The sequence below is a fragment of the Heterodontus francisci genome, chromosome 24 (genome assembly GCF_036365525.1).
Source record: "Heterodontus francisci isolate sHetFra1 chromosome 24, sHetFra1.hap1, whole genome shotgun sequence".
NCBI lineage: Eukaryota > Metazoa > Chordata > Chondrichthyes > Heterodontiformes > Heterodontidae > Heterodontus > Heterodontus francisci.
The window spans coordinates 13,161,339-13,175,316 of record NC_090394.1 but is presented as its reverse complement, the minus strand read 5'-3'; the positions used below and the strand labels follow the sequence as shown (position 1 = coordinate 13,175,316).

Here is a 13,978-nt window from a genome sequence, read left to right as displayed (position 1 = left end):
TGGTTCTCGACCCTTCCATCAACAGGAACAGTTCCTCCCTATCCACTCTGACAAGACCCCTCATAATTTTAGACACTGCTATCAAATCTCCACTCAAACTTCTCCTCTAAAGAGAAAAGTCCCAGCTTCTCCAATCTATCCATGTAACTGAAATGGCTCATCTTCTAGTAAATCCTTTCTGCACCTTCTCTAATGTCTTTACATCCTTCCTCAAGTGAGGTGCCCTGAATTGGACACAATACTCCAATTGAAGCTGAACCAGTGTTTTATAAAAGTTCATCATAACTTTCTTTTATAAGCTATGCTGCTATTTATAAAGCCCCGAATCCCATATGCCTCATTAACTGCTTTCTATTAACCTTATCACCCTCATCAATCCTCTCTGTTACCTCGTTGAAAAACTCAATCAAATGAATTAAACGCCATTTGCCCTTAAGAAGTCCTGTGGGTTTTCTTTGATTACTCCACAATTGTTCAAGTGGGCCTGATGGGATCTACCCCAGAATACTGAGGGAGGCAAGGGAGGAAATTGCTGGGGCCTTGACAGAAATCTTTGTATCCTCATTGGCTACAAGTGAGGTCCCAGAGGACTGGAGAATAGCCAATGGTGTTCCTTTGTTTAAGAAGGGTAGCAAGGATAATCCAGGAAATTACAGGCCGGTGAGCCTTACGTCAGTGGTAGGGAAATTATTGGAGAGGATTCTTCGGGACAGGATTTACTCCCATTTGGAAACATATGGACTTATTAGCGAGAGGCAGCATGGTTTTGTGAAGGGGAGGTCGTGTCTCACAAACTTGATCGAGTTTTTTGAGGAAGTGCCGAAGATGATTGATGAAGGAAGGGCAGTGGATGTTGTTTACATGGACTTCAGTAAAGCCTTTGACACGATCCCTCATGGCAGACTGGTACAAAAGGTGAAGTTACATGGGATCAGAGGTGAGCTGGCAAGATGGATACAGAACTGGCTCAGTCATAGAAGACAGAGGGTAGCAGTGGAAGGGTGCTTTTCTGAATGGAGGGATGTGACTAGTGGTGTTCTGCAGGGATCAGTGCTGGGTCCTTTGCTGTTTGTGGTATATATAAATGATTTGGAGGAAAATGTAGCTGGTCTGATTAGTAAGTTTGCAGACGCCACAAAGATTGGTGGAGTTGCGGATAGTGATGAGGATTGTCAGAGGATACAGCAGGATATAGATCAGTTGGAGACTTGGGCGGAGAAATGGCAGATGGAGTTTAATCTGGAAAAATGTGAGATAATGCATTTTGGAAAGTCTAATGCAGGTGGGAAGTATACAGTAAATGGCAGAACCCTTAGGAGTATTGACAGGCAGAGAGATCTGGCCGTACAGGTCCACGGATCACTGAAAGTGGCAACGCAGGTGGATAAGATAGTCAAAAAGGCATACGGCATGCTTGCCTTCATCGGTCGGGGCACAAAGTATTAAAATTGGCAAGTCATGCTGCAGCTGTACAGAACCTTAGTCAGGCCACACTTGGAATATTGCGTGCAATTCTGGTCGCCACACTACCAGAAGGATGTGGAGGCTTTGGAGAGGGTACAGAAGAGGTTTACCAGGATGTTGCCTGGTCTGGAGGGTATTAGATATGAGGAGAGGTTGGATAAACTTGGATTGTTTTCATTGGAACGACGGAGGTGGAGGGGCGACATGATAGAGGTTTACAAAGTTATGAGTGGCATGGACAGAGTGGATAGTCAGAAGCTTTTTCCCAGGGTGGAAGAGTCAGTTACTGGGGGACATAGGTTTATGGTGCGAGGGGCAAAGTTTAGAGGGGATGTGCGACGCAAGTTTTTTACACAGAGGGTGGTGAGTGCCTGGAACCAGCTTCCGGGGGAGGTGGTGGAAGCAGGTACGATAGCGACGTTTAAGAGGCATCTTGACAAATCCATAAATAGGATGGGAATAGAGGGATACGGACCCCGGAAGTGCAGAAGGTTTTAGTTTAGACAGGCATCAAGATCGGTGCAGGCTTGGAGGGCCGAATGGCCTGTTCCTGTGCTGTAACTGTTCTTTGTTCTTTGATAATTTTGTCCTCGATTATCATATCTAAAAGCTTTCTCACCACCAAGGTTAAACTGATTGGCTTGCAGTTGCTGGGTTTATCCTTGCACCTTTTTTTGAACAAGGGCGTAACATTTGAAAATCTCCACTCGTCTGGCACCACCCCTGTATCTAAGGAGGATTGCAAGATTATGGCCAGTGCCTCTGCAATTTCCACCTTTTACTTCCCTCCGTATCCTCAGATGCATCTCATCCAGTCCTGGTGACTTATCAACTTTAAGTACATCCAGCCATTCCAATACCTGCTCTTCCTCAGTTTTTTTTAGCCCTTCCAGGGTCTCAACTACTTCCTCTTTCCCTATGACTTTGGCAGCTTCTTCCTCGGTAAACACAGATGTAGAGTAGCTATTTAGTACCTTAGCCATGTCCTCTGCCTCCATGTGTAAATTCCGTTTTTGGTCCCCAATCGGCCCTATTCCTCCTTTTACCACCCTATTACTATTTAAATGTCTAAAGAAGACTTTTGTATTCCCTTTTTTGTTGGCTGTCAGTCTCCTCTCATACTCTCTTTGCTTCTGTTATTTCTTTTTTCACTACCCGTCTGAGCTTTTCTATATTCAGCCTTGTTTTCATTTGTATTATCAACCTAACATCTGTTGTACACACCTTTTTTCTGCTTCATCTTGCTCTCTATCTCTTTTGTCATTCAAGGAACTCTCATTTTGTTTGTCCTACCTTTCCCCCTCGTGGGAATATACCTCGACTGTAACCAAACTCTCTCCTTTTTAAAAGCAGCCTCCTGTGTTGCCTGCCAATCTTTGATTCTAATTTACCTGAACCAGGTGCATTCTCACTCCATTGAAATTGGCCCTTCCCCTGTTAATTTTACTCTGGATTGCTCTTTGTCCTTTTCCATAGCTAACCTAAACCTTATGATACTATGATCACTGGCCCCTAAATGTTCCCCTACTGACACTTCATCCACTTGTCCCACCTCTTTCCCTGGAACCATATTCAGTAATACCTCCTTTCTCATTGGACTGGAAACATATTTGATGTAGACAATTTTACTGAACACACTTTAGAAACTCTTCTCTCTCTGCCCTTTGCACTATTAGTGTTGTAGTCTATATTAGGATAATTAAAGATGTGCAAATTGTGCCAGGGTACTAAAGGGTTAGTAATGTAACATCTCTGTTTAAGCAGTGGGAAGGATGGCTGACTACCTATGAACCAAATTGGTTTACTATCAGTGGTAACAAAACTCTTGAAATCCATAATTCAAGATTATATTAGTAAATCTGGAAAAGGATAATCAAGAACAGACAAAATGCTTCCATCCTCCAATAACATATTTGATAAAAGGCAAGTTGTGTTTATCAAGCTTATTAAACATTTTTGAAGAAATTGTGTATAGATAAAGGGAATGCAGTAAATGTATAGCATATGGATTTTTTAGAAGGTGTTCAATACTATTCAGCCCATTAATTATTTTTTAAACCACTACTGGGTCACCTCTAAGTCTTTGATGCTCTAAAGTAAAGAGATCAAGGTTCTTGAGCCTATTTGAAAGCTGAGGTTCTTTAAGCTAGGTATCATTCTTGTAGCTCACCTCCAGACCTTTTCCAAGGTGACTATATAACCCACGTTGTTGGGGGGAACCAAAACTGGGCACAGTACTCCAGATGTGATCTGACCAGTGATCTGTACAGTATTAAAATCTTAATTTCTACTGAATACCTCCACTAATAAAACCTAAGATCCAGTTAACATTAGCTACAGTTTCTCTACGTTGGGCATGAACCTTCAGTAATCTGTGCACAATAACACCTATTATCTTTTTCTTAACCTCTTTCAGATATTCCTTGCAAACGATACATGTATTCTGTGTTGGCCACATGAACATGCATGACCCTACATTTATTTAAATTAAGCATCATTTGTCATTGTGTGACCCACTCCCCTAACACATCTAAACCTTTTGGCATTTGATTGTACTCCTCTACTGTCTTATCCCTTTTACAGATTTTGGTGACGTCTGCAAATTTACTGACCGTACTCCCAACACCACTGTCCAGGTCATTAATAAAGACAGTGAACAGTAGCGGGCCTATGAGCAGTCCCTGGAGAGCACCACTAGTAACCTGACTCCAAGCTGAATGATTTACATTAATTCTCGCTCTTGACTCTGTAATAGAGCATGGGTTCAAACCTCACTCCAGAGCACATAGTCTAGGATGACATTTTGGTGCAGCACTGTCGGAGGTGGCATCTTTTGGATAAGAAGTTAAACTGAGGCTCCACTGTCTCTCAGGTAGATGTAAAAGATCTCACAGTGCCATTTGAAGAAACATCAATGGAGTTTTCCTGATGTCCTGACCAATACTTACCCCTCAACCACCATCACTAAAACAGATTATCTGGTCCTTTATCTCATTGCTGTTCTTGGGATATCGCAACCAAATTTTCCTGTCTTGGAACAGTTCTTTCTTTCAAAAGCTATCGAAAATCTACAGTATTGATTCATCAACATGATACTAGAGATAATAAGTTATAACAAATGGGAGGATGGGACTGTTATCAATGGAGCAGAGAAGACTAAAAGGAGACGTAATAGAAGTTTTTAAAATTACAAAGTATTTTGATGGGGTGAATAAGGAATAAATATCTCCTTTGGTTGGAGAGTCAGTAATGAAGGGTCATCAATTCAATGTAAAATAGCTAATACAAGACTGAGGAGAAATTAGGCGAAAATTCTTTATGCAGAGAGTTGTTAGAGCATGAAATGCTTTGACCTGGAGTATTTGATGCAGAGAGTAATATATTTTTTAAAGATAGATTAGATAAACTCGTGAAGCAGAGAAAGATATCAGTTGTTGTGGAAAGGGCAGGGTGATGGGATTAGCTGAATGGCTTCATTTTTTGCAGTAAACTTCTGTGGTTTGTGACAGTTACCTAAAATTGCTATTTTTGCTACTTAGTTACTACCAATAATGGGTAGCTGGCGTCCTGATTCATGGAAACAGATGGACTGTTTACCCCTACTTTTCAACACATATTGACCTTTGGTTCCTATGCAGATAAAGAACCAAATGCGGTGTTTAAAAAAAAAAAGCAAATAAAACTGTTTTCCTAATCCACAGGAACTGTACAAGGAGTGGCACTGAAAGATATTTATATACAAGCAACTGGAATACCACTTCCAGCAGTTAAACTAAATGCAGTATTTCTTAAATCAGATCCTGAGTGGGAGAAAAAGACTGATCCAGTGTCTAGAAAAATAGAAATCTCTAGGTAAGTTTGCCTATGGGTATTTCTCCTGTTAAATTATTATATACCTTCAAAAAATGAAGCATTTAATTTACATCCACAGTTTAATTTGCAATATTCTTGGAGAAGTTAACTTTTGTTTGAGGTTCAGAAATCTTGCTTTATGCCTTTTCATGTGGTAGGAATTTTCATGGTTGATGGTCAGTATAATAGTTACATTTCGCTAGCAAAATCCGGTAGTGATTTAGGGTGTAGAGAAGAATGTCTGAATTGTTAATCTTTCATAATTTTTTTCTCAATTTTTTTTCTATGCAGTTCCAGGGCAGCTAAATACCTCCAGCAGGTAGATGTGCCAGGAAAGAATGCTGGCACACTGTTGATCAGCACAAAAAACATGGTTGAGCTTTTTGATGGACAAAGTCTGCAGAACTATTGGCACCACAATACATCTGAGATTCAAGGGTATATTTTATTTTATCTGTGGCTAAGGCAGTACCTCTTAGGGAAATATGTGTAGGTGCTTACTTAGGGTCAAAAGGAGTGTTATAAGTATAAGGTGTTGCCTGGTATCATATAAGTGGACTCCATGCACTTCAAGGGCAATTAGGGATGGGCAATAAATGCTGACCTAGCCAGTGATGCCCACATCCCACAAAACAAATTTTAAAAAATGTACTTAGCGTAATGCAGGGGTGCAATAATGGTATCCTCAAGATCTGATCTAGATAGGAACATAGGATTGCTAGACAGAAAAAAGGCCAACAGACAATCTAGTTCCCCTCCTACTGTTCTGATACTCACATGATTCAACCAGAATAGAATTATTAATGGAGATATGTGTTTTTTGCACATGCCCCACTTGCCTCTCCAGTCTCTTCAAAGTTGGAACAAACATTGGTTATGAGGCCAGGTACAAATTGCTAAGTTGCTTTATTTCAGTGAGTGAACATGCAGAGCAAGAGTTATGATCAGACATACTCAACTCAATTAATACAACTTATATTTGCATAACTATAAAAGAAATACATCAGTGTTTTCCCATGTTGGTTGGTTGTCGAGTTTGATTTAAAGTAACTTCTAACCTACCCTCTTGCATTCCCCTTCTGATCCTGGCAAATGTTTGTCCTCACAGCGGTCTATTTACAAACTTGCCTGCCTGTGTGTCTTTTTAGTTCCATGTTTGCAACCTGAAGGATGATCTATGCCAGATACCCCCTTTCCAAAGCCCCTGAATAGGAGCCTAGTACGATGGGTGGAAGGTGTTTATGGATTGCTGAGAAAGATTAACAAATCTCTTGTTAATTACAGTCTTCAAGGAAGTGTCTAAAGCTCATTAGCATTTTCACTACCTTCTGACTCATTGCCTTTTTAAAAAAAATGTACCAATTTTGTTTTCAAACTTAACCCTTAACATTTTTCTAAATGCTTTCTGTGGAAAAATGGACAAAATCCCAAAATGTTTTGAGGATCTTGTAAAATGCAGTTGCTATTATATATTTTTATAAATTGCATTTTTTGTTAAGCTTAGGCTTATTGCAAATAATGAAAATAGATTAGTTTTGGTTGGAAAAAGCTTAGTGGTGGTATTTATTACAAATGAAAAAAGAAAACTATTTTGTATAATTTTCTATTTCTAGTGCGCCAGTATCTGGTTATTTTAACATGGATGATGTTTCAGATTTTCTAATTGAAGATTTCATTGAAAAGAACAGAAAGAAGGTTTGATATCACGAATACGACACGTAAAATGTCACTTAACCTATTTGTTTGAATGTTTAAACTATGATATTTCAATGATGGTTATAATTGTTTGATTTCTCTTTTCCCATTCATCAGGGCCATTTATTAAAAATCACATTTTCTTTTTAATATTCATTCTCGTGATATGGGCTTCATTGGCAAGGCTAGGGCTTATTGCACATTTCTGTACGATAAATATCCTTTACCCCAGTTTGACCTAACTGGGTGGCTTGTTAGGCCACTTTGGTGGCCAGTTAACAGTCAACAACATTTGTGTAACATTGAAGTCACACACAGGCCAGACCATGTGGGGACAGCTGGTTTCCTTACCTAAAGGAATCAACCAGTTGGGTTTTCACAACATAGCTGCTAGACTGGGTCTGCGACAAGTGGTGAGGGAACTGATAGGTCAAAACCTACTTGACCTCGTCCTCACCAATCTACCTGTTGTACGTGCATCTGTTGATGATTGATAGTATTGGTAGGAGTGACCACTGCACAGTCCTTGTGGAGACAAAGCCCCCTCTTCACACTAAGGATACCCACCATCGTGTTGTGCGGCACTATCAGCGTGCGAAATGGGATAGATTCTGAATAGATCTGGCAATACAAAACTGGGTATCCATGAGGCGCTGTGGGCCATCAGCAGCAGCAGAATTGTATTCAACCACAATCTGTAACCTCAGCACGGCATATCCCCCACTCTGCCATCACCATCAAGCCAGGGAATCAACCCTGGTTTAATGAAGAGTGCAGGAGGGCATGCCAGGATCAGCACCAGGCATACCTCAAAACAAGCTTTCAGCCTGGTGAAGCTACAACACTGGACTACTTGCATGCCAAACAATGAAAGTAGCATGGGATAGAAGGGGCTAAGCGATCCCACAACCAACTGATCAGTCCTGCCACATCCAGTCATGAATGGTGGTGGACAATGAAAACAACTAACAGGAGGCGGAGGCTCCATAAATATCTGCATCCTCAACAATGGGGGAGCCCAGCACGTCAGTGCAAAAGACAAGGCTGAAGCATTTGCTTCCGCCTTCGCTTAGGAGTGCCGAGTGGATGATCCATTTCCGTCTCCTCCTGAGGTCCCCAGCATCACAGATGGCAGTCTTCAGCCAATCTGATTCATTCAACGTGATATCAAGAAACGGCTGAAGGCACTAGATACTGCAAAGGCTATGGGCCCTGACAACATTCAGGCAATAATACTGAAGACTTGTGCTCCAGAACTAGTCACACCCCTAGCCAAGCTATTCCAGTACAGTTACAACACTGGCATCTACCCAGCAATGTTCAAAATTGCCCAGGTATGTCCTGTCCACAAAAACCAGGACAAATCCAACACTGCCAATTACTGCCCCATCAGCCTACTCTCGATCATCAGCAAAGTGATGGAAGGTGTTGTCGACAGTGCTATCAAGCGGCAGCAACAATCTGCTGATTGACACTCAGATTGGGTTCCGCCAGGACCACTCGGCTCCTGACCTTGTTACAGCCTTGGTCCAAACATGGACAAAAGAGCTGAACGCGAGGTGAGGTGAAAGTGACTGTCCTTGACATCAAGGCAGCATCAAGGAGCCCTAGCAAAACTGGAGTCAATGGATATTGAGGGATCTGCTGGTTGGAGTCATACCTGGCACTAAGAAAGATGGTTGTAGTTAGAGGTGCACCATCTCAGCCCCAGGACATCACTGCAGGAGTTCCTCAGGATAGTGACCGAGGCCCAACCATCTTCAGCTCCTTCATCGATGACCTTCCCTCCATCATGAGGTTAGGAGTGGGGATGTTCACTGATGATTGCACAGTGTTCAGCACGATTCGCTGCTCCTCGGATACTGAAGCAGCCCGTGTCCAGATGCAGCAATACTGGACAATATCCAGACTTGGACTGATGTGTGGCATGAATGTTACTTGCCACTTAAGTGCCAGGCAATGACCATTTGAAACGAGAGAGGATCCAACCATCTCTCCTTAATCTTCAATGACATTGCCATCACTGAATCTCCCACTATCAACATTTTGAGAGTTACCATTGACCAGAAACAACTGGATCAGCCACATAAATACCATGGCTGCAAGAGCAGACCAGAGCTAGGAATTCTGCAGCAAGTAACTCACCTCGTGACTCCCTAGTGCCTGTCCACCATCTACAAGGCACAAGTCAGGAGTGTGATGGAATGCTCTCCGCTTGCCTTGATGAGTGCAGCTCCAACAACACTCCAGAAGCTCAACACCATCCAGGACAAAGCAGCCCACTTGATTGGCACCCCATCCGCCACCTTCAACATTCACTCTCTCCATCACAGTGGCAGCAGTGTGTACCATCTACAAGATGCACTGCAGCAACTCACCAAGGCTCGTTTGACAGCACCTTCCAAACCTGGACTCCTACCACCTAAAAGGACAAGGGCAGCAGATGCATGGGAACACCACCACCCGCAAATTCCCCTCCATGCCACACACCATTCTGATTTGGAACTATATCACTGTTCCTTCACTGTCGCTGTGTCAAAATCCTGGAACTCCCTTCCTAACAGCACTGTGGGTGTACCTACATCCCAAGGACTGCAGCGGTTCAAGAAGGCAGCTCACCAGCACCTTCTCAAGTGTAATTATAGATGAGCGATAAATGCTGGCCTAGCCAGCGACGCCCACATCCCATGAAAAATCCAACAACTTCACGTCTAATTTTACTGATATCCGCTTTTTAATTCCAGCTTTTTTTTTTAAACTGAATTCAACTTCTCTTGAATTGGTAGGGAGAAAATGTTTTTACAATTTTAACATATAGCAATCTAATAAACACTGTGATTTCTCCAAATTGAGGACATGGGGGCAACAACTGATCATATCCAATTAACAGAATTGTTTGTTTTAAAGTAATCAGAACTTTTTTTATATTTATGTTACACTACGGAATTCTATATTAAGTATGAAAAGTGGGTTTTGTCTTGTTTCGGGTGCTCCAGTAGGGAGTATGTGAATTGATGCTTGTAGTTTCCCATAAAGTGAGTTCTCTGATGGGCAGACCCTAGGTTTTTCCTGAGAGGAAGAAAGAAATATATAAAAGATCAACAGTCACTATACTTTAGGAAGGATGTGAGGGACCTTGAGACGATGCAGAGGAGATTTACCAGAATGGTTCCAGGGATGAGGGGTTTTAGCTATAATGCCAGGTTGGAGAAGTTGGGGCTGTTCTCTTTGGAGCAGAGGAGATTGAGGGGAGATTTGATAGAGGTGTACAAGATTATGACAGGTTTGGATAAGGTAGATAAGGAAAAACTTCCCATTAGCTGATGGTACAAAAACTAGGGGACACAGATTTCAGGTTTTGGGCAAGAGATAGAGGGGGAATGTGAGGAAGAACTTTTTTATGCAGCAAATGCTAAAGATCTGGAACACTGCCCACAAGGGTGGTGGAATCAGGGACGACCAATGATTTCAAAATGAAATTGGATGGGCACTTGACGTAAATAAACTTGCAGGGCTACGGGGATGGAGGGGGAAATGGAACTGATTGGATTGCTGCACTGAGAGTCGGCATAGACTGGATGAGCCATAAATGACTCTAACAGCTGAACCACAGAAATGCATCTCCGCACAATTGACTCAAGTAGCAGTAGCTTGAGCACATAGCCTACCTTCCTTCCTTGTCTGAGGAACCAAAATGGATAAGATGAATGTTAGGTTCGAAAAATGGCAATTTTCTTTTGAAGACTAAAGGAATCAATAAAAACTATACTAGAAAACAGCTACTAAGCATTTGAAGTAAGTTATATAAGTAATTAGTTCAATATTAATGTTAAACTACTTTAAGTTGGTCTTATTTTATGCTTTTGCTGGGAAGCATAAATATCTGGTACTGATTTGCTTTCTAGGTTACTATTGTGGATGGCAAAAGTGGCACAATCCTGTGGGAGGAAGATTTAATATGCAGGACGAACTGTCCACAACCAGTCTCTATCAACACTGTATCCCAATCAACTTTTCTTTTCTGGGGTGAACTTCCAATGCAAACCAATGGTTCTGTAAGTCTGTTATTTGATACTAGTAAAGCAATGTTTGTGTGAAATTTGGGATGATTACTAAATAAAATATTTTTAACAAGGAAACAATTCAGTGCCCTGTTAAATGAGTGCCAATGTTCTCTGCTGGTGTTTTTCTTCAAACGAATCACCTGGTCTAACCTTACTTTGCAAGTATCGCTTATTATTCCTCTTTTAAAATAATTTACGGATACTGTTTGTTTTAATCATTTCTTACTACTTAGGTGCCAGAAGATTTAACTGAGAGTAGACATTATCTCTATATGGTTCATCCATCACATCCAAACGTCATTCTGGAGCTGAAAAACAGTACTGAGAATGTGCTTGCCTTTACCAGTAAGTTCTGCTACCATATAATGGATAAAATTAATCCTGGTCATCAGTTACTGATGGACTTACTGATGCCATACATGACAACTTGTAGAGACTAAAAATGAATTGGACATGATCCTAGCAATCCTCTTTGCTTGATTTCAGTGTTAATCTATGTCCTCAAATGTGTATTGATTGAGCAGTTCCCACAAGTGCTGAGATGGTAAAGGCGTAACTGAGGTATACAGACCAAAAGGATCGAGGTTCTCTGCAGTTCTCTAAACCATTTAGAAGATTCACCCAAAATAGCAACAGGGACCTACCATTGGCTGCAGCACTTTGGACTAGAGAGGAGAAAATGTGGTTTCTGTTCCTGATTGCTTTCCAATAGCATTCTGTGAAAAGTCTGCATGTACAGTGAAGACCCATGTTATTATCCATGTCAGGGTCTTCTATATTTCTAGACAAAACTTCAAGCACATTTATGTATGTAGAACAAAGGATAGTTAGAAATAATTAGTAGCAATGATACAAGTTAACAAATGCAACATTATTTCATGTAAATATCCTCTCTTTTCACAGAACCCTTATTAATTTTGTGAACATCCTTGTTCAGTAGCGAAAGGAGTCATAACTCCACCTAATTGCAGCCCAATCCTTCATGACTTTTTCATTTCCCCTTACTTGTCTAACATTTGTCAGTATATATCACATCAGATATCCATGTAACAACCCTTTAAAATAAATGAATAGACTTATTATGAACACAGGAGTGTACAGGACCATAAAATAACAGTTTGGTCCATTAGAGTTCAAAGATAGAAAACACAATTCACTACTTGTATCTCCCTCAGTTGTTCTTCTCCCTTGATGTCTGTCCAGTTCCCTCTAAAATTTAGTGTTGCCAGCCTTGTTCACTTCTGTTCCATATTCTATTCCAAACATTGACCATCCAAGGCCATTCAGCCCTCCAAGCCTGCGCCGATCTTGATGCCTGTCTAAACTAAAACCTTCTGCACTTCCGGGAACCGTATCCCTCTATTCCCATCCTATTCATGTATATGTCAAGATGCCCCTTAAATGTCGCTATCGTACCTGCCTCCACCACCTCCCCCGGCAGCACGTTCCAGGCACTCACCACCCTCTGTGTAAAGAACTTGCCTCGCGCATCCCCTCTAAACTTTGCCCCTCGCACCTTAAACCTATGTCCCCTAGTAACTGACTCTTCCACCCTGGGAAAAAGCTTCTGACTATCCACTCTGTCCATGCCACTCATAACTTTGTAAACCTCTATCATGTCGCCCCTCCACCTCCGTCGTTCCAGTGAAAACAATCCGAGTTTATCCAGCCTCTCCTCATAGCCAATGCCCTCCAGACCAGGCAACATCCTGGTAAACCTCTTCTGTACCCTCTCCAAAGCCTCCACATCCTTCTGGTAGTGTGGCGACCAGAATTGCATGCAATATTCCAAGTGTGGCCTAACTAAGGTTCTGTACAGCTGCGGCATGACTTGCCAATTTTTATACTCTATGCCCCGACTGATGAAGGCAAGCATGTCGTATGCCTTCTTGACTACCTTATCCACATGTGTTGCCACTTTCAGTCACCTGTGGACCTGTACGCCCAGATCACTCTGCCAGTCAATACTGTCAATGGTGAACAGTTTCTTAGGGTTTGTCTTGTCAGTACACTGATGTATTCAAGATTCTTAAATGAGGTCCCATCTCAGAATTCCCTTTACTAGTGTAAGCAAACTCTATAGTCTCTCCTCGTAGCCCAGGTACCTATCAGATGAGTAGCAAATTTCTGCATAGGAACATTGGAGAAGGAGTAGGCCATTCAATCCACCAAGCCTGCTCCTCCATTCACTTAAATCACGGCCGATCTGTCCCAGGCCTCAACTCCTCTTTCGGGCCTGCTCCGCAAAACCCTCGACTCCCTGAGATTTCAAAAATCTATCTACCTCCTCCTTAAATACATTTGGTGACCCAGCCTCCACAACTCTCTCAGGTAGAGAATTCCAGAGATTCACCATCCTCTGAGAGAAGAAAATCCTTCGCATCTGAGTTTTAAATGTGTGACCCCTTTTTCTAAAACTATGTCCCCTAGTTCGAGATTCCCCACCATTGGAAACATATTCTCAACATCTACCCTGTCAGGCCCCCTTAGGATCTTATAAGTTTCAATAAGATCATCTCTCATTCTTCTAAACTCCAATGAATAAAGACCTAGCCTGTTTAGCCGTTCTTGATAAGACAACCCTTTCATCCCAGGAATCAGCCTAGTGAATTAACCTTTTCTGAACTGCCTCCAATGCCAGTATATCCTTCCTTAAATACGGGGACCAAAACTGTACGCAGTACTCCAGGTGTGGCATCAGCAACTCCCTGTACAGTTGTAACAAGACTTCCCTATTTTTAAACTCTAACCCCCGAGCAATAAAAGCCAAAGTTCCATTTGCCTCCCTAATTACTTGCTGCACCTGCATGCTAACTTTTTGTGTTTCATGTACAAGAACACTCATCCCTCAGTACTGCAGTATTTTGTAGTCTTTCTCCATCTAAGTAATAATCTGCCTTTTT

At 41.8% G+C, this 13,978-nt stretch overlaps 1 protein-coding gene across 2 annotated transcripts in view; it reads left to right on the top strand.

Moving 5' to 3' along the window:
* The window catches only part of fam234a (family with sequence similarity 234 member A), a 58,354-nt gene that overhangs the window by 29,829 nt on the left and 14,547 nt on the right, over positions 1-13,978 (top strand). For both annotated transcript variants that reach the window (XM_068055684.1, XM_068055683.1), the window contains exons 7-11: positions 5,166-5,316; positions 5,608-5,754; positions 6,930-7,011; positions 10,917-11,066; positions 11,309-11,420. In XM_068055684.1, the coding sequence (XP_067911785.1) occupies positions 5,166-5,316; positions 5,608-5,754; positions 6,930-7,011; positions 10,917-11,066; positions 11,309-11,420 (642 nt within the window). The remainder of the gene's footprint in view (positions 1-5,165; positions 5,317-5,607; positions 5,755-6,929; positions 7,012-10,916; positions 11,067-11,308; positions 11,421-13,978) is intronic.